Source organism: Fukomys damarensis, unplaced genomic scaffold, assembly GCF_012274545.1.
Source record: "Fukomys damarensis isolate Sample0158 unplaced genomic scaffold, DMR_v1.0_HiC HiC_scaffold_23, whole genome shotgun sequence".
Taxonomy (NCBI): Eukaryota; Metazoa; Chordata; class Mammalia; order Rodentia; family Bathyergidae; genus Fukomys; species Fukomys damarensis.
Genome location: NW_022900935.1, coordinates 49,741,269 through 49,768,827, shown reverse-complemented (window position 1 = coordinate 49,768,827; position 27,559 = coordinate 49,741,269). Strand labels below are relative to the sequence as shown.

The 27,559-nt window shown below is 39.2% G+C and overlaps 2 protein-coding genes across 6 annotated transcripts in view; one reads left to right on the top strand and one right to left on the bottom strand.

Annotated features, from left to right (window-relative positions):
• Ddx42 (DEAD-box helicase 42) overlaps positions 1-1,159 on the bottom strand; it is a 46,144-nt gene extending 44,985 nt beyond the window's left edge. The window contains exon 1 of one of the 4 annotated variants that reach the window (XM_010616734.3): positions 1,083-1,159. The gene's annotated coding sequence lies outside the window, so the exon portion shown is untranslated. The other 3 variants (XM_010616736.3, XM_010616733.3, XM_010616735.3) reach the window with 3 other exon arrangements.
• Positions 1,064-27,559, top strand: Ccdc47 (coiled-coil domain containing 47). 2 transcript variants are annotated; one of them, XM_019206413.2, is made up of 13 exons: positions 1,064-1,368; positions 4,305-4,573; positions 5,415-5,522; positions 6,239-6,413; positions 9,925-10,046; positions 10,269-10,334; positions 13,967-14,068; positions 14,248-14,358; positions 16,767-16,852; positions 19,155-19,213; positions 19,941-20,050; positions 20,256-20,423; positions 27,006-27,559. In XM_019206413.2, exons 2-13 carry the CDS (start codon positions 4,310-4,312, stop codon positions 27,084-27,086), a joined length of 1,452 nt encoding a protein of 483 aa, XP_019061958.1. In that variant the 5' UTR covers positions 1,064-1,368; positions 4,305-4,309; the 3' UTR covers positions 27,087-27,559. The 2 variants fall into 2 exon arrangements, with proteins under 2 accessions (XP_019061958.1, XP_010615040.1); XM_010616738.3 differs by having other exon boundaries at positions 4,293-4,573.

The window sequence follows — 27,559 nt, the reverse complement described above, 5'->3', positions numbered from 1 at the left end:
ACAAAGACCACCAACTGAATTTTCTAATTTTCTGACCTGTCAACTTTTGCTACCAGGAATTCCTATTCGGAAGCTTGCATCTCCCAACTGCTGCCCACTTGGGTCAGAAGACTCCCCACAACTACCCCTGCCTTGTAGCCCCGCACTCTGCAAATCCCTTTCCTAGCCCTACAGGCGCCGCCTCCGAGAAGCCGCCAACTGGGCCTTGATGAGAACTGGGAGAGGCGGGAGCCGTGGGAGGGCGACGCCGCTCAGGAGGCTCTCTCAGGGAGTCCGCCGCACTCCTATCTCTCCCGGGCCCCCGGCCCCCGGGCCCGGAGACTCCTCCGACTCTTTGTTAAAAGGCTGCTGTTCCTCGGCCCTCGCTAGGCCCCACTTGCCTGTACTGGCCCCAAGGGCTAGCAGTCCCGCCTCCAGATCCCTCTCACAGACCTGCTGCTATGGTTGCAGCGGCAGCCGCTACCACCGCTGGCGCGGAGAGAATCCCACCGCCAGAAGTACGCGCGCGGTCCAGACCCCGTCCCGCCGCGCTCCTCCCTCTCCGCCCCCTTAGCTGCTGCTGCCGCCGTCGCTCGGCCCGTTGCTGACGGAGGGAGGGGAACGCACACCTGACATGCGCACTGAGGAGAGTGCGGGCCGAAGGGCGGGGTCTGGGGAGGCTACGACTCCCGGAAGGTGCAGCTAGCTGCTTCCCTTAAAACTCCGGAATCCTTCACAGGTTCCTCAGGGACCGGCAGGAAGCTGCGGCTGGGTGAAAAGTGTACATGGCCCACTAGAAAGCGGAACTGGCAATAGAAAAAGTGGCAGTGACAGGGAGCCGCCCAAAACTCCCAAGAGAGTAAAGACTGGCGGGAAATTTCATTTACATAAAAATGTCAATCCCCTTATCTCTGATTCCTTGGGCCACATTTCTCCGTTTGCCTCGGACCACATGGTCTCAAAGAATATGGCCACCTTTAGCTTCCGGGTCAAATTTACTGTGACGTCAGCTTGGTTGAACCCCAGTGAAGAAGTCTCATTAGCTAGGACACATCTAGCCCAGGGTCGGGGATTATGTAATTTTCCCAGCATCCCCACCTCACCTCTACAGAACCTGGGAGGAAGAGGTCTCGCGCTGTCCCCGAGGCTGCGTCTTGCGCCCCTCGTCGTGCGCAGGCGCGGACGAGTCGTACGCATTCTACGTAACTGACGGTGACGGCTCGTTGGGGAGTGGATAGCGGGCTTGAGCTACCTACGCGGTCAGGGTGCTGCAGGAGGAACTGCACGTAAGACCGCCTCGAAGGTGAAAGCAGCGGACAGGCTGAGAGGCAGGCGGGTTGGAAGTATCCACTATAGGAGCGCCGGGCCGGATTTTGACCTCGGGTGCAGGTTAGTCGTGGGCCAGGAGGATACGTTAATCGGTGGAGCAGCTCCAGGCCGAGTGGTGATTGAGTGGCTTGGCCTGTAACTCGGTCTCGTTTTTCACCCGACCAATTTTTAAGTTTGGCCGGTAATGACATTCATCGATCCCTGCGACTTCCCATCTCTCCTGACTTTAGAAACATTTTTAAAATCTCTGTCCACCCTTTACCCATTTACGGTTGGTCTTTCGGGATGTGGGGTACTTTTAGTGTTTTGGAGGATCTCTGCAGAGCTGTGAGAAAATGCCAGCCGGAAAGACAAAGAGGCAATTTCCCGTGTGCAGCAGGAAAAATGGAATTTAGACTTTAGGATGAATGGATTCCCCATGGTGGAGAGAGACTAGACAAGGGTGGCTTGACAGAAACCACTATTTCTGCGGTCAACCTTCTCTGAAGGTTTCTGTCATAAGACATGTTTTTAACTCACATATTTAAGGAAACAGAGATATCTATCTACCTGATTACTAGAAATCTCATGTTTTGATTAATGTGTAAAAGCCTAATGAGAACTGACGACAAAGAATGTTTCACCTCTCTTTCAAGTCCGGGGTCAGTTGTTGAGAGACTACACAGTGAGTTTGCAAAAAAAAAAAAAAGTTAAAGGTCAAACCAGTCTTAGTGCTTCTGCCCTGTCTCGGTTCAGTTTCACCGACTTCAGGAGCCGTAGAGGCTGAGTGACCTGGCAAGGAGTCGTACCTGTGAGAAGTGAGTATGAAATGCATTAGAGACTTAGGGAAAAGAAAGCCAGTGCACAAAGTACTTGGATAATTTTAACCTAAATAACCTTGAAAAAGCTTATTAAAAAAAAAAGCTTAAGAGTTATAATAGAAATATTTCTGTGGTATGAACATTCCAAAGAGAAATTCCAAACCTTTTGGTACTCTGTTAACTAGATTGGCTGTGTAGGGTAAACATTTGGTTGCTTCTGCTTGAAAAAGTTTTAAGTCTGGGTTGTGAGAGGGAAGCACTGAACTAGAAACTTTCAACTCTTAAAGATGTTCATAAGGTATAGCAGAAGAAAGGGAATTAACATTTATTGAGTATCTTCCTTGTGGATATTGCAGGAGACAGGAAATATGTGCCCACCTTTTAGTTTTTAAGATTTGTTTCAAGATTTTTTAGGGCTTGGTTCTTATTTCTCTCTCTGACCTAGTTCTTAATATTTTCTGGATGATCTTGTCTATGCCTACACCATTTCTCTTTCCCCCTCAAGCCTGATTCCTAAACATTTTGTATTTCAAGCTTTTTTGGGGGTGATGTTTTGAGACAGGGTCTCCCTTTGTAGTTTAGGCTGGCCCTGAACTCACTCTCTAGCCCAGGCTGGCCTTGAACCCATAGCAATCCTCCTGCCTCAGCCTCCCAAGTGTTGGAATTTCAGGTGTGTGCTATCACACCTGGCACAATTCTTTTTTTTTTTTTTTTGGTACTGGGCATCGAACTCAGGTCCTAGTGCTTGTGAGGCAGGTGGCATAACCACTGAGCTAAATCCCCAGCCTCTGGCATAATTCTTAAAATCTGTCTAATCAGTTTTCCACCACTACCAGTTACATTATTTTATCAGTTATCGTAGACACTTCCTATTTTTTCTGCAAGTACTTTTGGATTTATTCTATGTATAAATTGTTAAGATTAAATTGCCAATCTAATAGTGTCATTTTTCTGCTTAAAATATTTTAGTTATCAAGTTATGTAAACTTCATATGGTGTTTAAATAAAAAGTATCATGATCTTGCCGCTGTTGGCCTTTCTAGCTTCTTTTCCCCAACTTTGGTTTACAAACGTAGTGTTGTAGCAAATTGAAATATGCTTGAAATACGCTATTTCAGGCCTCTTTGATGTACTATTCTTTGGTCTTCAGAGCCTCTTCTCCAGTGCAGGAACTATGCTTTTAAATTATAAAAGCACGTTATAGGGAAATTAGAAAAAATACAAAAAAGAATGAAGGCAAAATACCCATAATCCTGCTGAACACACTACCTTGCAGTGCTGCCTTGGTTTATGAACTGAGTTATCTCCATGATTTTGGTTGCAAACTGAGAACCAAATCAAATTTCCCTATAAGGTCAATATCAAGTCTAACCATTGAATTTGATTCATTTCTTGTCCAACTTGGTTTGTGACCAGAATCAGGAAAAGAATCAAGTTTGTGTATTTATATATAGATGTATGTGCTTCTAAACCTTTTTCTTAATGTACGTTTGCTTGTAAAACAACATGAACCTGGTGGGCATAGTGGCACATACCTGTGATCCTAGCAGTCTGGAAGCTTGAGGCAGAGAAATCACAAGTTCAAGCCCAGAGTGATAACTTAAGGATTTAGTGAGACCCTGTCTCAAAATAAAAAATACAAAGCTACCAAATAATTTCACATTTTTCACTAATATAAGTAATACTGTAACATGTAATCTTTAAGCTAAAATCCTGTGCACATTTATGTCAGGAATCATGTTTTATTCTTTTTGCTATAGTATCTACTACCATGGTGATATGCTTAATGAAGGCAGAGTTGATATAATAAGATCATTTTATAAAAAGTAAAAGTCATAGTTCTTATATTACTTTTTAGGAATTGGTTAGTCTTTGATGATTATTAAATCCTTAAGTAACAAAAGTTATATTTTTAAGATGGTGGTAGATTTGGGAGGCTGTTTGAGACAGGGTCTCCCTATGTAGTTCCGGCTGGCCTTCAATTCACTATGTACACTATGTAGCCCACACTGGCCTCGAACTTTCAGTGATTCTACTGCCTATGTCTTCTGAGAGTGCTGGGATTACAGGCATGCACTACACTTGGTGGGCTTATAGATTTTTATTTTTTAACTGTTTGCAAAATCCGATCATCGTATATGTAGGATGGCAGTTCACCTTAGGACTCTCTTTCTCATTTTTAAGCTTATTTTTAAGGTGAGATGAAAGCCTTCTGTGCTTTCTGTATTGTCCTTTTGGTGTTTGGAAGTGTCTCTGAAGCCAAGTTTGATGACTTTGAAGATGAGGATGACATAGTAGAATATGATGATAATGACTTTGCTGAATTTGAGGATGTCGTGGAAGATTCTGTTACTGAATCTCCTCAGCGGTTGATAACCACTGAAGATGATGAAGATGAGACCACTGTGGAATTGGAAGGGCAGGATGAAAACCAAGAAGGAGATTTTGAAGATGCAGATACACAGGTGGGGGCTCTTTTTCATTGATTTCCTGGGAAATTCAAAGCATGGAAAAATTTGTAGCTATCATTTTCCCCAGACCCATGCCTAAGGAAACTTTACTCTCTGGAATCTTCATTTTTCCTCAATAGGTAAAGCTCTTCTAAATGTTTTACTGTATTTCTCCAACTTTGATGATACTTTGAAGTATGATACTTTATTTATACTGATACTTTAATGTACTTTGATAAAGTAAGTTATATTTTTCTTTTGGATTGAAGCCCTTGCTAAGGGAGGGACTGAAAAATAATTACTGTGTGGGAGTGAGAATTGTAATTTAGAACTTTGGATTGAGCAGTATGAGAAATCATCACTTTTGTGTTTTTTGGTTTGTAGAGTACAAGTAACAAGTGAACATTGTATGTTTTTAAGTTGTACAGTATGGTCATATCTTTTTTTTATTCATTAATTTTATTGGTACATTTCAGGTAGACAGTATGCTGACATTCATTATTGGAAATACGGTGTCTTGATATGTGTGTATGTATGAAATGATTAACATTCATCACATCGCAGTTTCCTATTTGTATATGTGTAGTGGGAAAACTGAAGATCTAATTTATTAGCAAGTATTAAATACACAGAACTTTAACTATCACCATGTTATACTGTACATAAGATCTCTAGAATTTATTTTAAATGAAAATTTGGATTCTTTGATATTTTGTTAAACTCACATAATAATCTCTGTGTTTTCTGTGTTTGCTGCTTGTAAGTTCTGTTTTCCTCTACAAATGTTGCCCACAAAATGAGACACAATTGCTGATAACATTTATAGAGGAAATCAGATTCTGCCTCATTTTTGTAGGAGGGGGATACTGAGAGTGAGCCATATGATGATGAAGAATTTGAAGGTTATGAAGACAAACCAGATACTTCATCTAGCAAAAATAAGGACCCAATAACAATTGTTGATGTAGGTATTTAGGATTCTGAATTCCAAACTAACCAATAAAGTATCTTGTCATTCTCAGAAATATAATTGGTGACATCTGAGGTTGGTGTTGATGTAATACCCAATGGGAACTGGGGAAGAGTTCTTCTAATACATATGCATACCTAGAAAAGCAACTTCCATGTTTTATTCTAGTTGGTCTAGTTTTACTTATTAAGAAATAAAGAGCCGGGTATGGTGGCCCATGCCTGTAATCCCAGCACTTGGGAGGCTGAGGCAGAGGATCGCTGTGAGTTCGAGACCAGCCTGGGCTACATAGTGAGTTCCAGGTCAGTCTCAACTACATAGTGAGACCCTGTCTCAAAAAACAAAAAAACAAAAAAAGAAAAAGAAAATTGGGCTCAGTGGCACCACACCTGCCTGGCAAGCACAAGATCCTGAGTTCAATACCTGGTACCCAAAAAAAAGAAGTGGATATACATTGGATATAGTTTGGGGTGGGACTCAGAACCCAGTGAAATACAAAGAGTCTGCCAAACCATTTCATCCCATTTGACAGTCTTTATATTTTCTTAAAGAATCTTTTATAGTACTCACCTAGGAAACCAAAATGAGCATATTTATCAAAGTAAAATCATATCCATTGACAGTTACACTTCTGTCTATATGGGTTTCTCATTTTTCGTCTTAATTGTTCAGCCTTGCCAACATTAAATGGAATAATTTCACCTTTTTAGGTTCCTGCACACCTCCAGAACAGTTGGGAGAGTTATTACCTAGAAATTTTGATGGTGACTGGTCTGCTTGCCTATATCATGAACTATATCATTGGGAAGAATAAAAATAGTCGCCTTGCTCAGGCCTGGTTTAACACTCATAGAGAGCTTTTGGAGAACAACTTTACCTTAGTAGGTAAGTTAAAACCAATATGAGATGAGCTGCCTGCTTGAAAGCAATCTGGTAAGAACAGTTTATTTCCCTCTTCGTAGACTTTAGCTACTTTCGTGGACTGCAGAAAAGCATGCTTTTTTCTCTCCAAGGATCCCATTTTTATTAGGTTTTATATACTGAGTAAATCTATGTAATAATGTCTTCATCTTTCATTTATCATCAGTATATTTGCTACAAAGCTTTTGATAAAATTAGTGTTGCCTGGCATGGTGGTGTATACCTGAAATACCAGTACTTGGAAGGCTGAGGCAGTAAGATTGCTGTGAATTTGAGCCCAGCCTATGAATTTGTACTATGAACTACATAGTAAGGCCCTGTCTCAATAAATGAAAATAAAAATCAGCGTTAGCCAAACAAATGGATTAAGTTCTGGTTGAAATGAAAAAATGTTGACATTTTTGTTTGTTTTGGTTTGTTTTTGTTTTTTGTTTGTTTGTTTTGGTTTTTTTGAGACAGGGTCTCACTATGTAGTTGAGACTGACCTGGAACTCACTATGTAGTCCAGGCTGGTCTCAATTCACAGTGATCCTCCTGTCTCAGCCTCCCGAGTGCTGGGATTACTTACAGGTGTGCGCTACCACACCCGGTCTTGACATTTTTGTTAGCTTGATGAATGTTTTCTTTTAATTTACTTTATAGAAATTGAAACTTCTTTGCAATTCCCTCAAGTTCTGAGCTTTTTAGTTTTGGATCCACTGATGAGGTATATACTGAAGTATTTAGAGGAACATCTGTGGCTACTAGTGTACGGAATGAGGGAGACTTTCTTCATATTTATCTCTATTTGGCATTTAGCACTTTATTTCTCTGTAACATGTGCTCTGCTTTTTAGCAGACTTTATATATTGTGCTACGTATTTTGCATCTATTGGTTTTTTTTGTTGTTGTTGTTGGTACCAGGGATCGAACTTGGTCCCGTGTGCTTGCAAGGCAGGTGGTGGAACCACTGAGCCAAACCCCAGCCCTTTGCATCTGTTTATATTTATTCTTTGTAACAATAATGTCAGTTGTTGGATTTACTTTTCTATTTTCTTAATGTTAGATGTGGGAACTGAAGAATACAGATGTTAAGACTTGTCTAAGAACCAGGGATTTAGCTCAGTGGTTCCACGGCCTGCCTTGCAAGTACAAGGACCCGAGTTGGATCTCCGATCCAAAAAAAAAGCCTTGTCTAAACTGTTAAATTACAACCATGATATTATAGCCTATCTACCTGTTTCCAAAGTCTGTGCTCTAATACTCTCTTCTGTACAATATAATACACAATTATTTTTTTCCAGGAAATTAGAAAAGAAAAATAAGCCTTTGACTTTTTGCTTTCTCCTTTTTCCTTGCTCATTTCTTCATGGTACCAGGGTTTTTGTTTATTTGTTTGTTTTGGGGTTTTTTTGGATTTTTGAGAGAAGGCCTTGCTATGTAGTTCAGGCTGGCCAGAACTTACTATGTAGCACTAGCTGGCCTCAAACTTGTGCTCAGCCTCCTGAGAGCTAGGATTATAGGTACATGCTACTATGCCTGGTCCATAATTTTTTTTCTTAGTTTTTGTTCGGCTGGATTTTTTTTTTTTTTTTGTACTGAGCTAAATCCCTGACCTTTTGGCCTTTTTAATTTTATTTTTTGTGATAACCTGGGATTGAACCCCAGGAATTGCTGAGCTACACCCCTATCCCTTTTTACATTTTTTAAATTTTAAGACAAGGTTTGCCAAATTGCCTGTACTGGCCTTGAACTTGAAATCTTCTGCCCCATCCTCCCAAGTAGCTGGTATTATAAGTGTTCACTGTACCTGGTTTACTTTTTTTTTTTTTTTTCTTTTTTTTTTTTTTTTCTTTTTCTTTTTCTTTTTCTGATACTGGGGATTGAACTCAGGACCTTGTGCTTGCCAGGCAGGCATGGCCCCACTGAGCTGCATCCCAGGCCTTTTAAAATTATTATTTCCATAAAAAATTAGGAACTTAAGAGGTCATGAATATGATCAAAATACCTTATATACATTGAAACTCCCCTCAAAACGTGATACTATGGGGAGTGAGGAGAGTGATGGGGGAAAAGAATATATTTTGTGCAGGCACATGTCTGCCAAAATAAAATTCATTAATCTGTATAATCATTATGCACTAATATAAATAATACATTGAAGACCAGTTCCTCCCCACCCTCTGGCTCCAATGTTGCTGTCTTCCACACACCTGCCATTGGCCATGAATAATGGGGCTGTCTGATCAGGGGCTTTCTGCTTCCAAAACTGAGCTAAATAAATCTCTTTCCTTTAAAAATTTAAAAAAAAAAGTGTATACTTTGAGCCAGGCAAGGTGGCACATGCCTTGTAATACCCTCTACTGGGAAGGCTAAGGCAAAGAGGATTTCGCAAGACCTTGTCTTAAAATAAATTTTAAGGGCCAAGGATAAAGCTCAGTCGTGCCACACCTGTTTGGCAAGCACAAGTGGTCCTGAGTTTGATCCCCAGTACTGGAAAAAATAAATTAAGTTTTAAAAGGACTGGGGTTGTAGCTCCGTGGTAGAGCACTTGCCTTGCCTGTGGGAAACTCTGGGTTCCATCATCAGCACAGCAAACTTTTTTTAAAAAAGTGAAAGGGAAGCTCTACTCCCTCCTTCCTACTTGACAGTCTTTGGTACCATAGCACACATGGCCCCACTGAAGGAGGAGCCTGCCCTAAACTTGGCACCTGCTGCATGCTGATAGTTGAGGATAAATGTCATCTGCTCTGCTGTGCTCTCTCTGCTGGGGATTTAGCTCAGTGGCATAGTGCCTGTCTGGCAAGCGCAAGGTCCTGAGTTTGATCCCTGGTACCAAAAAAAAAAAAAAAAAAAAAATCACAGAAAAACATGAATAGGTAACAATAGAGAGAAGGGTATTGGCACAGTGAAAATTTTGTGCAGGAAACTTTAGATATTAAAACTTCCTGGAGTTAGTAGGAAATTGAAACAATAAGATGTATTTGATATTCTGGAAAATGAGAAAGCTGTTAATGAATTCTTTTCTCTATTAGTAGAAGTAACTGAAATTAATGAAGCACTGACAGAATATTTAGGACTTGTCCATAAATCCTATTATGAGTATGATTGGTTGATCAAGATAACATTGAGTGACCCTTCAGAACTAGGTGAACTGATGAGTGAAGAAGCATATAGAAATACACCAGATTTATTGAGGAGTGAAGATAGAACCCCTTAATAAAGTAATACTAATAATCATAGTAAAGAAGTAAAAGAAACAGGGCTGGGGATTTAGCTCAGTGGTTCCACTGCCTGCCTCACAAGCTCAAGGTCTCAAGTCGATCCCCAGTACTAAAAAAAAAAAAAAATTAAAGAAATAGTGCCAAACTATTAATCCCTATCCAAAGGATATTCTGTACATAGCAAAGTATTGCTGCTTTGGTTCTGTGATGAGGATGGAGGACGGTGTGGTGATTAAGCCCCAGAATTTTGAGTGAATCAATTTTACCTCTAGGGGATGATGGAACTAACAAAGAAGCCACAAGCACAGGAAAATTGAACCAGGAGAATGAGCACATCTATAACCTATGGTGTTCTGGTCGAGTGTGCTGTGAGGGCATGCTTATCCAGCTTAGAGTAAGTAGGAAACATCTGATCGAATGAATTTTTTTCTATGTGTGAGTTCTAATCCTCTAAATTTAGTGTCTCATCCTTTCATGTTTGATTTTAAATGAATTCTAAATGCTGTATTCTAATTGGCAAATGTGTTGTAGATGATTTTGATAAAGGATGTGACTCCCTGTCCAAGGCTTTATAGTAAGTAGAAATTGGAACTGTGTTTATTTCTCATTTTTTTAGTTCCTGAAGAGACAAGATTTACTGAATGTCCTGGCTCGGATGATGAGGCCAGTGAGCGATCAAGTGGTATGTGATCTTTTTGCTGAATCTTTGTGTATACACTGAATACATTTCTGTCTGAATTTTGTTTGGAGTTTCTGGCAACTTATATACCTCATCAAGAATTGATCCTTTATATATAGAAAGATAATTTTTCACTCAGTGTTCAATTATCAGGAGGCCTTTGTGTGCTTTTTGGAGGGAAAAAAATAATACTCTGTCACTACATAAATCAACTGAATTAGCCTTGATAGAGAAAAGAACAGTTGTCACAGATAGTTTGCCCTGTGTCCAATTCTGCTCCTGTGTATATTTTTATCTTTGGCTAAAAGGTGAGTTTTTTTCCCCAATATTTTTTGCTTCAAATAAATAATTTTAGTTTCTTGAAAGAGCTCCTTTATTGCTGAGTACACCTTTTCTCTTTAAATCAACACTTTAATCTGTAAGTTGTACCCTTCAGCAGAAATGCCTTGATCATTCCTCCTCCTTTGTCCTTTTTGGTTCTTTTCCCTTCTCTAGTATTGAGGTCTTCCCACTGAGCCACATCCCTACCCTTTGTTATTTATTTTTTAAATTTTGGGGCAGAATCTGGCCTTACCACTAAGTTGCCCAGGCTGGCATGCCCAGCTCCTTCATTCCTTCAGTAAATAACTGTTGATTCCTTCTGCTACAAGAAACAAAGTATATGGGAGAGTTTCTTTTTTATTTAAACTAGTAGAATTTGAGATGTGAGTGTATGTCAATGTGCAAAATAGTATTTGATTACTAATTACTGCATTGATAGTATAAAGCAAATACTTTAAGGCATTTTGGCTTGAAGCTCATTTTAAAGATTTTGGTTTTAGTTGTAAATCTCTCTTTTTCAGGGGAAGACTGTTTTGCATGTTGTTCAGGCTGGCCTTGAACTCGGGCAGTCCTCCTGCCCCATATCTCAGGAGTGCTGTGATAACAGGAGTGTACCACTATGCCTGGCCAGTTGGAAGTCTTTAATTTTTTTTTAATATGGCCACTGATGACTTAATCCTTTAAATTTTAGAACCCCATCAGTTAATATGGAAGACTGGCCCCTATATTTCTCCCACCAAACCATCCTATTAGGCAAAAAGGAAGGGCAGACTAGGTGTGGTGGCACACCTGCAATCTGGAAGACTGAGACAGGAGGATTGCGAGTCTGAGAGCCCTGTGACTTTGTTAAGACACTGGTTTAAAATGAAAAAGGGGTTGGTGACGCAACTGTGTGCGGAGGCTCTGGGCTCAATCCTCATCGTGACAAGGGGGAGGAGGCAGTTGCTGTATCCTTATCCGTATATTTTTAGGAATTATTTTTTAGTAGGTAGTAGCTAGGCATGATGGCACATGCCTATAATCACAGCACTTGGGAATCTGAGACAAGAGACTTACAAATTTGAGGCCAGCCTGGCTTATGTAGCAAGACTCTTTATCTCCAAAAGAAGAGAAAGTTTTCTTTAGTGTTTTAATGATTTTCCATTCTCTTCTGGAGTAGATCTAATCTTTTCCACTGGGCCTCAGAAGTAAAATAGCTTCAATATATATACAGGGGTTTTTTTTTGTTTGTTTGTTTTTATTTTTGTAACAGTGTCTCATTATGTAATTGAGACTGAGCTGGAACTCACTACGTAGCCCAGGCTGGTCTCAAACTCACAGTGATCCTCCGGCCTCAGCCTCCCGACTGCTGGGATTACAGGAGTGCACTACCATGCCCGGCCTACACATGGTTTTTTATATTTATTTGCTTTTCTTATTTTTTGCTAGATTCTATTTAAGATGTGGCTTTGTGTAATATCTCCATTAATGATAGAGTAACAGAACATTTATAGCTGCCATCTTACCAGGTCTTTCCTTACATTAACATCTCAGTTCTTCCACGTACTGATAATTATTTGACCCAAACATGTGAAAAATATAATTAATATGGAAATAGTCCATTCTTTATTAGATCAGACTTTTTAGGTGTAACTTTATCTCTCTGGCCCAATGCACAGTATAACTATTTACCTGCTTGAGGATGTTTTTTAACACCAACAATAGATTCTTGGATTCTCTGGATACTACCTGGGTGTCCAGCAATTCTTTCAGTTCAGTTCTGATACTGGCTGCCTGGAGTTAGCTTCACATCCCGCAAGTTGAACATCTCAGTCCACAAAATGTCCCTACCTCAGAGGCAGTCACAAATCCTAGGCCACTTGTATTGCCACATACATATAAGTGACTGAATATAAATTGAGGGTGCACACTGTCTCCTTTAGGTGCACTAATTTGTTACAATGACTCACAGAACTCAGGGTGGTCAGAACTTTACATTTAATGGCTTATTAAGATGCAACTCAGGGATAGCCAAATAAAAAGAGACTGAGTGAAATATGAGAGAGGTGGTGCATAGAGCTTCCTCATGCCTCTCTGAGCACACCGTCCTTTCAGCAAGTTGAGTTCACCAACTTGGAAGCTCCTGAATATTGTTAAGACTTTTTCTAAAGTGCAGTCTTCATCCTCTGTCTCATCCCCAGGGGTCCTGAGTAGAATTTAAAGCTTGTCCCTGTAAGCATTGATTTTTCTCTGACCAGCCCCATTCCTGGACCATATAGGGATTATCTTAAGTCACTTCATTGTGTAAACTCAGTTGTGATTCAAAGAAGTTAGTTATTACTAACAAAAGCCACTCTTGTCATTCAGGAAATTCTAAGGGTCTTAGGAGTTCTATGCCAGAAACATGAGACAAAAATCAAATGTATTTCTTATGCCACATCGTCCAACTTAGATCTTGTTTATTCCTGATTTTTTTTGCTCAAATACTCCTATATGGATAGTATTCTATTACTGTATAACATATTACCATAAATTTAGCAGCTTCAAAAGCGGGGGAGGGCTGGGGATTTAGCTCAGTGGCAGCTTAAGGTCTGAGTTCGATCCCTGGTACCTCCCCCAAATTAGCAGCTTAACACTCATTTATTATTATCTCACAGTTTCTGTATAAGTAATCCATAATGATGAGTTAGCTAGATAGTTCCTCTTCTGAGGAATTTAATTTTTAAAAAATTTTTTTTACATGCTGTGAATTTTTTTTACACATAGCTACATGCCTAACTTTGTTTTGCAGGAGTCTCACTAGGGCTCAGACCCTATCCTCCTGTTTCAGCCTCCCAAAATGTGAGATTACAGAGATGCAGCACCGTGCCCAGCTTGTTTATGATCTTAACGGCTGAAATTAAGATGTCAGCCAGACTGTGGTTTTCTTCTTGATGTCCTTTTCTCAAGATCATTCAGATTAGGGCCACGGATTTAGCTCAGTGGTTCCTCTGCCTGCCTTGCAAGTGTAAGGACCCAAGTGTGATCCCCAGTACCAAAAAAAAAAATCATTCAGATTGTTAGCAGAACTCAGTTCATTGTAGTTGTAAATCCCCATTAACTTGGTATTGCTACCTGTCAACTGGGAAGTGCATTCAGCTCCTGGAGTCCACACTCAGGTTCTTTCCATAAGGGATCTTCTGCCTTATCACAATGTAAGTGTGGGATTGTTTTCCTGTCATATTCATAAATCCCACTTAAAGGGAGAGTGGAATCTTGAGGGCTATTTGAAATCTACCTACCACAGAAGCCAAGAAGTAACCTTTTGTTTCTTGTGTGTGTGTGTTTTTTTTAAGCAAATAAAAGTAACCATGAATGATGATGACATGGATACATATGTATTTGCTGTTGGAACACGAAAGGCTTTGGTGCGACTGCAGAAGGAGATGCAAGATCTGGTATGTCAATTTGTTGCAACTCAAATATGTTAGAAACTGTCTCCTAATTACATAGATGTTCAGCTTCATGGCATAGGACAATCATATAAGGCAGTTGTACTATTTTGAAATGTGTCAAAATTATTCCTTCCTAATAAGATATTATATAATATGTTATTTTCAATTTCTTTTTCCTCTAGAGTGAATTTTGTAGTGACAAACCTAAGTCTGGAGCAAAATATGGGCTGCCAGACTCTTTGGCCATCCTATCAGAGATGGGAGAAGTCACAGAGGGAATGATGGATACAAAGGTAAATGCAATAGATGACATGCATTTGCCAGACCTGGCACTGAGGATACACTCTCCCTAAAAGTGAGACTACCATTTCTTCAATACACTAATTTATATTCCTTTTTTACACAAATATTAAAATACTTTATTTAAGCAGAAGATTAACTTGTCAAAAGGACAGTTTGATTAGTCAAGAAGTTGTCTAAATCAAGAGCAAATTGTTCCTGGAATTGCTAATGATTTTCAAGGTTTTTAAAAAAGAAGTATAGGGCTGGGGATATTTTGCTCAGTGACACTGGACCTGCTTCACAAGTGCCAGGTCCTGAGTTTGATACTCGGTACCACAAAAGAAAAAGAAAAGAAGTACAGCTTTAATCCTTTTACCATGTCAGTTGGTCTGTATCTTTGAGCCTCAAGTAGTGTGGGAGAAAGAGGGGCATATATTTTGGTTTTTTTTCCTGTGCTAGGAGTTGGGCATTACATATACCATCCAAGCGCTATACCACTGAACTACAACCCCAGTAGTCCTGAGAACCATTTTATTAGTTGTGCAATAATAACAACATACCTTAGTTAAAAATGTAGGCCAGCCGGGCGTGGTGGCTCTCACCTGTAATCCTAGCACTCTGGGGGCTGAGGCAGGAGGAGGATCGCTGTGAGTTCAAGACCAGCCTGGGCTACATAGTGAGTTCCAGGTCAGCCTCAACTACGTAGTGAGACCCTGGCTCAAAAAACAAAACAAAAACAAAAACAAAAAAATATAGGCCAACTCAGGAATACTTCAAAGTGACATGTTTATAAACAAGTCCCCCAAAGGTATATTAATAGATTTTTATTATCTTCATGCTTTTTTTTTTTTTTTTTTTTTTTTTTTTAATGAGACAGTCTCATTATGTAGTTGAGACTGACCTGGAACTCACTATGTAGCCCAGGCTGGTCTCAAACTCATAGCGATCCTCCTGTCTTGGCCTCCCAAGTGCTGGGATTACAGGCATGCGCCACCACACCTGGCTCATGCTTTCATTTTGAGACTTGCTTTCAGCTGTTCATTTTGATTGACTGATTGATTGATTGGTACCGGGGATCAAACTCGGGTCCTTGTGCTTGTGAACCAGGCAACGGAACCACTGAACTAAATCCCCAGTCCCCTTTCAGCTGTTTAATAAGAAGGATACTAGCTGGGCAAGGTTTCTGGATCTCAGCACCTGGGAAACTGAGGCAGAAGAATTACTGTGAGTTTGAGGTGAGCCTGGGCCATTCAGTGAATTCAAAGCCAGCTTGGTCTGCAAAGCAAGCACCTATCTCAAAAATCAAAGAGGAAAAAGCAAAATGGAGGATACAGTAATACAAACACTGGAGTTGTGAACTTTCACAGATATGAATGGACCTTGAATTACAAACATTTGTAGATTTGAAAGTTACCATTTTAAGGTAGCTATAAAAGTAGAAATAGGTTCTAAGAGAAAAGTTAGTTATTTTGTTAGTTTTAAGATGTACTTTCTTTTTTGTTTGTTTTTTGTTTTTGAGACAGGGTCTCACTATGTAGAGTGCTGGGATTACAGGTGTGCACCACCATGCCTGGCATTATGATGTACTTTAATTGCAGGATTAGACATTTATTCAAGGACTCTTTTAAAAATATAAATTGTAGCATGCTGTCTGGATTCTAGGCAAAGTCCCACCACTTAGCTGCCCTTATTTTTTTCTGGTATAGTACTTCCTTCATGTGTCCTGCTAGGAGTCTGTTAGTAGTTATTTGTACCTGGTATGATTCAGGATAAAATAGGGTCAGCCATATCTGTAGCATCACATTAGTTTCTTTGCATGAATCTGCTAAATAAGGTTTTCTTTGTTGTCCCCTTCCCCCTTTTTATTCTGTTCAGAATTTGTATACACATTCAGGTCGCATTTATTATATCTGATTCATATTTCCTATGAATGAAATAAAAATCTTCATTACAAAACAAAAAATGTAGAAATAGGGCTGTGGGTGTAGTTCAGTGGCACCAAGCACAAGGTCATGAGTTTGATCTCTGGTGTGGAGGGAGGGGAGTAGAAATTGTGTGTGTGTGTGTGTGTGTGTGTGTGTGTGTGTGTGTGTGTGTGTGTGTGTTTTATGCTTTACATTGTATATTTGTGTCAAAGGTATATAAGACTCACTTTGTTTGATTTAGGAACAATCTGACTTACCAATGTTCTCCCCCAGACATACTGAACTAGTTTCATTTTAGAGAGATTTCTTATCTTATTTACTTTGTAAAACATTTCTGTTTGAATGACATTATATGAAAGTAGGGAGGGTTGAAGGGTGAATAGCTTTGTGAGAAAAGTAAAATGTGTCAATTCTGAAGCACAAGGTCCAGAGTTTGATCCCTGGTACCAAAAAATAAAATAATAATAACTCTATTTTCTTTTTTTTTTTTTCAGATGGTTCACTTTCTTACACACTATGCTGACAAGATTGAATCTGTTCATTTTTCAGACCAGTTCTCTGGTCCAAAAATTATGCAAGAGTACGTATGAGATAAAAGTATTGCAATTCATTTCTCGCTAGTTCTATGTTGAATCACCACAAGGTGTTTCTGCAGTTTCCTCTACTGAATGAGTAGGGTAACTTGGTGACAACCTCCCCGAGGTTTCATTTGCTTTGACTCCATGCTTCATGAGAGTCCACTGAAAACATATGGAAGACAAATGAGCCTACCCTACCCTACTTTGCATAAGCCCCTGCGTGTTTGCATCATCCATTTAGTAAGGTAGATAAGTCTTACTGATACCTGATGCTAAGCATAGCTCATGCTAAGAAAATGTAATTGCTAATCCCTTTTTCCTTGTTTTTGTTAAATTTATGACATTATGATATTTGTGCTTGACAGAGCTGTGTATTTTATAATTTATAGCCTTTTCTGGTTTCCTTCTTTGAATAATTGGGTGATTGTATCCTTTTTCCAACATATCAGGGATCTTCAATACCTGTAAATTTTCTGGGCTTATAATAATATTGTTCAACACAATATGTACTGATTCTGACATCAGTTTTTAGTTACAAGTTACTATTATAGACAGTGGAGTTCACTACAATTAAAAGTATTTTGGCTGGGGATTTAGCTCAGTGGTTCTGGTGCCTGCCTAACAAGCACAAGGACCCAAGTTCAATCCCTGGTACAAAAAAAGCCATTCAGGGGCCTGGCTTTATGATATAGACCTGAAATCCCAGCATTCTGGGAGACAAAGGCAGAAAGATTGAAAGTTTGAACCCAGCCAGGACAACTCTGCAACACAGTGAGACCCTGTCTCAAAACAAAATTTTTGGGCTGGGGATTTAGCTCATTGGTGACGCCGCCTACTTCGTAAGTGCAAGGACCTAAGTTCCATCCCCGGTACCAAAAAAAGTAAAAATTTTTGAAAGAGCTGGGAATGTAACTCAGTGTAAAAACCCTGGGTTCAGTCATTTATGCCCCCCGCCAAAAAAAAGAAAAAGAAGGCACTTTGGAGCCAGGGATGGTAACACACACCTGTAATCCAAGCTGCTCAGAAAACAAGGATCACAATTTCTAAGCCAATCTGGGCAACTTAGTGAGACCCTACCTCAAAATGGAGTATAGGCATGTACCTCAGTTTGTAGAGCATCTCTGGATTCTTTCTCCGGTACTCAAGAAAAAAAAAAATTCTAGGGCATTGGTTCATTTCCCTTGCTCCAAAACAACAGCAAATCTATTTTGCTTTGTAGTTGTATGTCAAGATTATTCTTGTCTTTGTCCCTCTAGGAGGTGCTGTATTGTCCTTGCCTAGTTTAACAGTGCTGAATGCAAAGCATCATAGTATTATAGCATTATCAAACTATATGAGAGAGGGTGGTTGGCAGTCAAATTACAAAGAAATCTTCAGTGAGAGAACTTAATTATATACCATCATCCTTCTGAATTTTTGGAAGTTTTGTTCCCTGATAACCCTCTGATAACATCTGAAAATGCTTAAATAAAATGTCATATAAGTTGTATATAACCTGTATATAACCATCCTGATACTTTATAATACAGTGTTAATGTTATGTAAATTATTGTTATGCCGCTTAAGAAATGAGAAGAAAAACTTTCTGCATAAAATACTTTCATTACAGGGCCAGGGATTTAGCTCAGTGGTTCTGCTGCCTGCCTCAAGTGCAAGGACCCGAGTTCAATCCCTGGTACCAAAAAAAAAAAAAAAATTTTTTTTTTCATTGCAGATAGGAAAATTTCCTGTCTACAAATATGGCAGGTGCAAAACCCACAGATACAGAGGGCTGACTATATGTTATATAATAGATTATCCCTAAATTCATTCTGATCCTAACTTAACATTATGATTAAAAAAAAAAAAATTACAGTGCTTTTTGCCAACCGTGGTGGCTGGAATGTTGAGGCAGGAGGGTCACAAGTTTGAGCCCATCCTGGGCAATTTAGTGACTTAGGAAGCTGCTGTCTCAAAAAGGCTGGGGATATAGTTCAATGTGAAGGCTTGAGATTAAATCTTCAGTACCAAAAACAAAAACGTTCTTTCTAAGCCCATTTCTGGCTCTCTAGGTAAGGTGGACTATATGCTGCCTCTAGGGGACATTATTGAAGGTGTTCAAGTATAAGATATAGGTCACTTTGGAATCCATCTATTAGATGATGTTAATGCTTCTTCAGACTCTGAGATTGTACTTGTTGATATCTAGGCACATGCTATACTGATTATTTGCAAGTATCTGTCCATCTAAGTGAATTGGGTGACTTGCATGCATGGAAAATGTCATTCTTTGTTCTCCCTTAATAGACTTTTCTTTTATGATAGGGAAGGTCAGCCTTTAAAGCTACCTGACACTAAGCGGACATTATTGTTTACATTTAATGGTAAGTGTTCTGGGTCCTGTTTGAGTTCTTAGTTTTCTGTAAGATGATTTGAAGGATATTCCTTCCAAAGTGATAGCTGTAAAACTACATTAAAACTGTGGGTTGGGGATGTGGCTCAGTGGTAGAGTGCTTGCCTAGCATATTCAAGGCCTTGAAGTCAATTCCTAATACTGCAAAACAAAACAAAAACTTCTTATGCTTGCTTATTGATTTCTGGATTTCTTTAAGAAGGTGACTGTTGGCCCTGGTGTGATGGCACATGCCTGTAATCCCAGCACTCGAGAGGCTAAGGCAGGGGGATTGCCACAAGTTCAAGGCCAGCCTGAACTACATAGCAAGACCCTGTCTCAAAAACTGAGACCAGGGCCGGGGATTTACCTCAGCGGTTCCACCGCTTGCCTTGCAAGTGCACGAACCCAAGTTCAATCCAAGTTCGATCCCCGGTACAAAAAAAACTGAAGCCAAAAACTGTTACTTTTGGGCTGCGGCTATAACTCAGCAGTAGTAGCATGTGGGTTCTTTCCCCAATGCCATGCAAAAAATAAATAATAAAACCTTTTATATATTCTTTTATATATTTTAATTTCTATTTTTTGCTACATCTTAACTGCCCAAAAAACTTGGAAAAAGGAGTCTAATAACACAAAGGGGACAAAAAAAAAAGTTTGTTTACCCGGAGATATTAATGATCCCATTAACTCAGTAGGAAAATGACTTTGTTTTCCAGTGCCTGGCTCAGGTAACACTTATCCAAAGGATATGGAGGCTTTGCTACCCCTTATGAACATGGTGATTTATTCTATTGACAAAGCCAAAAAGTTCCGACTCAACAGAGAAGTAAGATCCAAAGTATTTATTACAAATTGGGACGTTTTATTATTCTTTTTCCAATGGTGGGGGGGCAATGATTCAATGATTGATTCTTTGCTAGTCGACTTGAAAGGCCAAATGGGGATAGTTTTATGAAAGAATGCTAAATGAGATTTTACTTTTATTGGATAGAAATGGATTTCTTATGAAAGACTTTATTTCTTGGGGAAAGGGCAAACAAAAAGCAGATAAGAACCGTGCACGAGTAGAAGAGAACTTCTTAAAGCTGACACATGTGCAGAGACAGGAAGCTGCACAGTCTCGTCGTGAGGAGAAAAAGAGAGCAGAGAAGGAGCGAATCATGAATGAAGAAGATCCAGAGAAACAACGCAGACTGGAGGTAAGGCAAATTGTTCTTATTGAAGTAAAACTAAGATTTTTATTGTCAGGATGGCTGTTTATCCCATATTGGCTAATAATGGTAATTCTGTGTATAAATTCACACAAACTAAAAAGTTTACTATTTTCTCAGCATTTAGGACATTTTGTCAGTTGAAATACTATAAAGAATAAGTGTTTTCCAGTTCAAACCATGTTAGATGAAGTTTGTGAACTGAAAATGACCTGAATTACACTTTTCTACCAGCATAATCCCATTTTAAGCCAAACATAGTGGTAGATAAGATTTGATTATAGAAGTAGAGAATTTTACATTTTTGTGTTTTGTTTTGTTTGTATATATAGATTGTTTTTGTGGGGATTGAACCCAGAGCCTTCACATTAATCTACATCCCTATCCCTTTTTTTTGTTGTTGTTTTTATTTGCAAGACAGTCTCACTCAGTTGAACCTTTTTTTTTTTTTCATTTTTGAACCTCACTCCTACATTTTTATTAGTATGTGTCTTCAGTACATAATGTTTACACTCCTTGTGTGGAGTTGATACATGTACATAACACATTTTAATTCCTTTTATTCCTCTCCCTCTCTCTCTCTCTCTCTCTCTCTCTGCTATTTTTCACTAAACAGATGTTTTTATGCCATTTGTGCTATCCTCGGATTTTTCATTAATTCCAGTTAACTTTAGATTCATCTTTATGTCATCTAGGAGCTGTTGGATTCACTTTTCATGTACTCTGGTTGTTTTTAAGGTATCTTACTAATTGGTTACCAGCAGCAGCCCTGTGTTTTAGATCTGACACCCTGTCCTCGCAACTTTTGCTGCCTATTCTTTCAGTAGAAGTTTTAATCTCCTGAATTTCTATTTGGAGCCTTTTTATGAACTCTGATTCTTTTCTATGCTGGTCATTCATGTTTTGTTTAGCTCTACTAGATTTTTATTAGTGCCATCTGTATACTTCCTGATGACTTTATTTGGCCCAGTATCTGTTTACTTATATCTTCTATGAGCTTGCCAAAATTTTGTTATCTTTCCTGAAATCACTTCATGTAGTTTGGGTGTATGGCTTTTGGTTTCTTCCCCTTCAATGCCCCAAGTATCAGTTTTGGGGAAGTTAAGAGTTTCTGGAGGCATATTTGTTTGTTTAGTACCAGGGATCGAACTCAGGACCTTGTGCTTGCCAAGCAGGTGCACCACAGAGCTAAATCCCTGGCCTTCTGGAGGCATTTTGTTGGCTTGTCTGCTGATATTTCTATTTATTTATTTTAGTGTGGAGGCTTGTGGGTTAATTGTAGTAGAAAGCTTTGTTTCTCATATGGATATTTCTTTAGTTTATGTCTAGTTTTCAGCAGTGTCCTCCGTTCATGGCTAACTTTTGGCCTTCGCCTACCTCTGAGATGCCAGCCACCTCCATTTACTTGCAGTGGCAGGCAACAGCATATTTGGTCCAGTACCCAATTCTCCAGGAATGGGCCACAGTATTTTTAATGGCTCTAAGGTAGACAGATACTGAAATCCCAAGAGAAGTAATAGCAACAGCTTTGTCACCTTAGCTGTAGTAATAAGGTCGGCCTCAATTACAGTGTCAGATGCAAACAGTATTGACAAGCCCAAAGGATCAATAATGTACTTCCCTTATCATGGTAAAGAGAAATAGCTTGGCATGCTGCATGTTCCTGTAATCCAGTACTTGGGATGCTGAGACAGGAGGATCTCCATGAGTTCAAGGCCAGTTTGCACTAGAGTGAGACCTTGTCTCAAAAAAGAAAGAAAGAAAAAGGGGGAAAAACCCCAAACCTCCATAAAACTCAAGGAAGGAAAGATAAAAGTAATAAAAAATAGGAAAATAAAAAAAAAGATTGAGGCCAAGGATATAGCTCGGTGGCACAGAGCCTGCCAGGCAAGGATGAGGTCCTGAATTCGATCCCCAGTGTAAGAAAAAAAGGAAAAAACAAAACAAAACAAAAGATTGAGTCAAAGGAGAAATTCCTGTGGTTTTTAATGAGTGGGTTTTTTTCTAAGATTAGCCAGTTAGGATTTTTTTCCATGTAGCAGTAGGGCGTATGGGTTTTGTTTGAAGTATTCTTCCTGCACCAGAGCCCCCTCTATATATGTTCACCCCATCCAACTCAAGCAGTGTCCTTGCTCCTGTTTGTAGATGGGAAATTCGGTCAGAGCTCTGGTCTCTGCTGAATGTAGACCTGGGGTCATGGGTTCAAATGGACTGTTGCACTTAATGTTGACAGTCACAGGTCTGGTTGCTCTTTTCTCTCCTTGGGTGTTGTCATCATCCATGATAAGGTTGGTTCGTTGGTTAGTCTTCACTTCTATTGCCACATGCCAAGGAGAAGCTAAATGTAGATCAGGCTTGGAGTTAGTAGTGTCACCTTTTTTTTTTTGGTACCGGGGATTGAACTCGGGCCCTTGCATTTGCGAGGCAGGCACCGGAACCACTGAGCGAAATCCCCAGCCCTTGCCTTTGCATTCTGGAGGTGTGCCACATGGCCAGTGCAGGCCTGCTTCTTCACAGTGGGGACAGGCACTGAGAGTCTGCTTGCTTCCATTGAGGAGTGGGGCCTGAACTTTCAGTCTTCCTGCCTCAGTTTCCAAAAATGCTGGTGCAGCAGGAAACTACACTTGATTTTAGCCAAGAAGCGATGCAGCAGGAGACTGAATGGGATTCCCAGACAGACCACTCGAACATGGAGTTAGGAGCAGAAGTGGCTTTTATTAGCCAGCAACTCAAGAAGGGACTTCTGTCCTTTTGAGAGCCCTGAATAGGGGCTGGGATTTAGCTTAGTGGCACTGTACCTGCCTAGCCAAGTGCAAGTTCCCTGGGAATGTAGCAAGCAGTATTTACGGTGTGGGGGCACATGTCAAAGAATTCTGGCAGGACAGTTGCATTCTACAAAGAGCATAGTAATTTAGTTAACCCATTGTTGCCCAATTCTATACAGAAGGATGATTTCCTCTCACTGGGATTGCAGGCATGCGCTATTACACCCAGCTGGTAGTTTTTTTTTTGTTTGTTTGTTTTTATAACTAGTATCTCAAACTTGAGCTTCTCAGGCTTTAGGTTTCAAAGATAATCAGGTTCTGATATATATATATATATGAAAGAAAATGCCATAGTCCAACTCTAAAATTGTAAATGCTGGCCAAAAAAGAAGAGCACAAAGTTCTTGAAGTTGTTAATTTAAATGAGAGTAATCTCAAGGAGAGAAAAAATATGTCAGAGTGAAGAAAACCTGCCAAGAAAATATATGTGTAAATTCTGTTGGCATGGCTGTTGCCAGTAGAATCATTAATGCTGTTGGGTGAAGTACCTGCAATACCGAAGTGCTGCCCTTTTCTTCTCTCATATGATAGGTTTGATTTGGTTTGTGTTAGTTGATTGGCAGTTTCCTCCTAAAAATTTAGCTTTGTTTATGCAGTCACCTTTGTAAATGAAAATGGCTTTTTATTATATAAATGTAAAGAAGCTACATAGGAGCTGGCACTGTGGGTGCATACTTGTCATCTTGCTGAGGCAGAAATATTGCAAGTTTGAGCCCAGCCTGGACAATGTAGTGATTTACTCTAGACTCTCAAAAAAGATTTAAAAATGCCTGAGGATATAGCATTGTGTGAAAGCTCTGGATCAATCCATCGATCAATTAGTCCATCTATCTCATTAATAAGTAACATGGGAAGTTCTCTTGTTTTTTCTAGGATTTGAAACTACAGTGAGTTAAAAAGTAGGATCTGGGGGCCAGGGATTTGGCTCAGTGGTTTCGCAGCCTGCATCGTAAGTGCAAGGACCCGAATTCAATCCCTGGTACCAAAAAAAAAAAAAAAAAAGTAGGATCTGGAACTTAATTTGTGTTATTAGATTGTAAGTTCTTTGTGGATGTAAACCATTTATTTTCTTGTAACACCTACCTCATATTACAATCTGGCTTGGGTACCTCCGAAAAGTACAGTGAACTAAATGAAAAAAGCTCTCCTCCCAAAGAAAGCTATAGTCAATTTCTGACTTGAATGCATCATTCATACAGATGAGGTGGACTCCCAGCCCTTGCTCTGATTGCTTTTTTTTTTTTTTCTTTTCTTTTCTCTTTGTACTGGGGATCAAACCTGGGACCTTGAGCTTGCAAGGCAGGTGGTAAAACCACTCAGCTAAATCCCCAGCCCTACTTTTAGTGCTTTTTGTTTGTTTTGTTTTCTTATATATTTAATTTGAAAAATGAGAGAACAATGTATAGAGAAGTTAAAATTACCTTTCACTTGTAAAAAATAATGTAACAGTTCTTCAAACAACCCTCTGTCTCTCTGTGTGCCTAGTGTATATATCTTTTCTTAATGTAAATCATGTTAAAAGATAGACTTTCCTACAACTTTTCTTTTGTTTTGTGTTTTGGAGACAGGGTCTCACTATGTAGTTGAGACTGACATGGAACTCACTATGTATCCCAGGCTGGCCTCAAACTCACAGTGATCCTCCTGCCTCAGCCTCCTAAGTGCTGGGATTACAGGCATGTGCCATCAGACTCAGCAAAAACATTTTAAATAGTTATCACCAATTAGGTACCAGTTACACTTTTAGAGCTCTGTTCACTTACATCTTTATGAAAAGCTATTATCAACATTTTTAAGGTTGTGATTTTGATAGTGGGTCTTCTCATGTGTTTTGTATTTTGTCAATTATTGAAGGTGAATATTTTTCATATGCATTGACCTTAGCAAAATACATCTCTTAAATATGTTAACATAAATATGTATTTCTGTTTGTGTGTGTGTGTGTGTGTGTGTGTGTGTGTGTGTGTGTGTGTGTGTGTGTGTGTTTGAGACAGAGTTTCACTATGCAGTTAAGGCTGGCCTTGAACTCACTTTGTAGACCAAACTAGCCTCAAATTTCCAGTGATCCTCTTGCCTCAGTCTCCCAAGTGTTGGTATATAGGCGTGTGCCACCACACCTGGCCACGTTTTTTTTGAAATAGTGTCTTATGAAATAGTTCAGGCTGGCCTTGAAGACCTGGGGCTGGCCTTGAACTCAGCCCTCCTGCCTCAGCCTCCCAATTGCTGGGATTACAGGCATGCATCATCTGACCCATTTAACATAAATATATTTGTTAACCATGATACTATATTTTGTGTATCATTAGTTTTATACATGGGTATATATAGTATAATATGGGAAATAGGGATGAATAGGCTGGGGGAGGAATGAATATGGTTGAGATAGAGGTGGGGATGATGAGAGTATCTTGGCCATTTTATATAACTTCCCTAGAATAGTACAGATTTTACTAACTTGCTTATAGGCTTTCTCTGGAGGCAACAGCATTGCCAAAGGAGGAAGGTTATTTCCTGCCTTTGGAATTCAGACTCAATGTGTTTTCCCATAAAAGTGGCATAACACTGATTGTTCAGTTCTTCATGCTGCTTACACAACAGGACAGCTATGAATGGATAAACATTAAGCAGTATGCACATAGCAGTATAGGTAGATAATCTTTGTTACTTAGTGTGGGAACCTAACAGTCAGTAGTTCCCAAACCAGGAATTTACAAATTACCCTTTAAAACATAATGAATAGGGCTGGGGATTTAGCTCAGTGGTTCCACTGCCTGCTTTGCAAGCGCAAGGTCCAGAATTCAATCCCCAGTACCAAAAAAAGAAAAAAAACCCATATCCCATAAAACGTAATGTATACTATCAAAAGCTATATATATTACATGCTTCTCCTTTTCCTCTTCTTGATCCTATACCAGTTGAGAAATATATTTGTCAGGTTATTTCTACCCAAATTTCCTTTAGAAAAAAGTGAAGTTTGAGATTTTTTTGAAAGATGTTTCAATTAAATGTGACCACAAATGACTAAAAATAAAGTCATAATTTGTCATGGCTAATGATAACCTGAAGCATCTACCTCTTCTATGTAACCTCCTAATTCATAAATAAAACTACAACAGAAATTCCCAGTTGAACTTTCTGTATTAAAATACTGTGTTCAGTATGTTTGTCTCTGCCAGGCGTGGTGGCGCATGCCTGTAATCCCAACACTCCGGAGGCTGAGGCAGGAGGATCACTGTGAGTTTGAGACCAGCCTGGGCTACATAGTGAGTTCCAGGTCAGTCTCAACTACACAGTGAGACCCTGTCTCAAAAAAAAATGTATGCTTGTCTCTACTAATATAGAGAGACTTACAGTGAATGGTGTGGTCAAACAGGATTCTGAAGATTTTCTGAACTTGAAATACAAAGACTCGTCATACTTATATAAATAGTATGATGCATGTTGGCTTTTTTTCTGGGTATACAAAAAAGTCAAACTAGAATTATAAAACATAGCTAAATGTAGTGGTTAGTTTATGTCTAAATTGAGCTCTTTGAAGCCTTTGCTTTATTTCAAGTTAATGTAATTTTCATTCACCAGCATAGGTACTAGCAATTATTTTATGGCTGTCTTTAAAATCTAATGGTGCTGTAAGCCTAACTTTTCAAATAATAACATAGGCAATATTCTGCTTTTGACTTTTTTTTTTTTTAATGTGTGCTTATGACTTAAGTTTAGATACTCTTTCTCTTTCCCTGTCCCCCAGGAAGCTGCTTTGCGGCGTGAGCAAAAGAAGCTGGAGAAGAAGCAGATGAAAATGAAACAAATCAAAGTGAAAGCCATGTAAAGAAATCCCAGAGATCTGAGTCCTAATGCCACCTGTAAGCTCTGAGTTTATGGAAAAACTAAAAACCCGAGTCCATCTCATCTTAAACTTCAAACACTCTTGGCAGTTGGGAAATCCTATTTCATCATCTATTCTGCTGTTGGTTTGAAGTTTTACCAAGGTTGTAGATACATTGAAAGGACTCTTATTTCTGTACTTTTGTTCTACATAAGCAAATTATTTTGACTATTTTGTAAAAGTGATATATAAAACATGTAGTTTTAAAATATTTAAAATTATAACATGAATCAGTGCTTTTAGTACTTCAGTGTTTGAAAAATATGAATTCATGGGTAATTAGGTAGTTGCTTTTTGTTTAAACTAGGCAGTTGGAACAGCTATGGAAATTGACACTTAAGCCAAGATTCCACAAATAATTATTGGAATTGCACAATAAACATTGCTTGGTGTTTTCTTCTGTGTCTACATTAAAC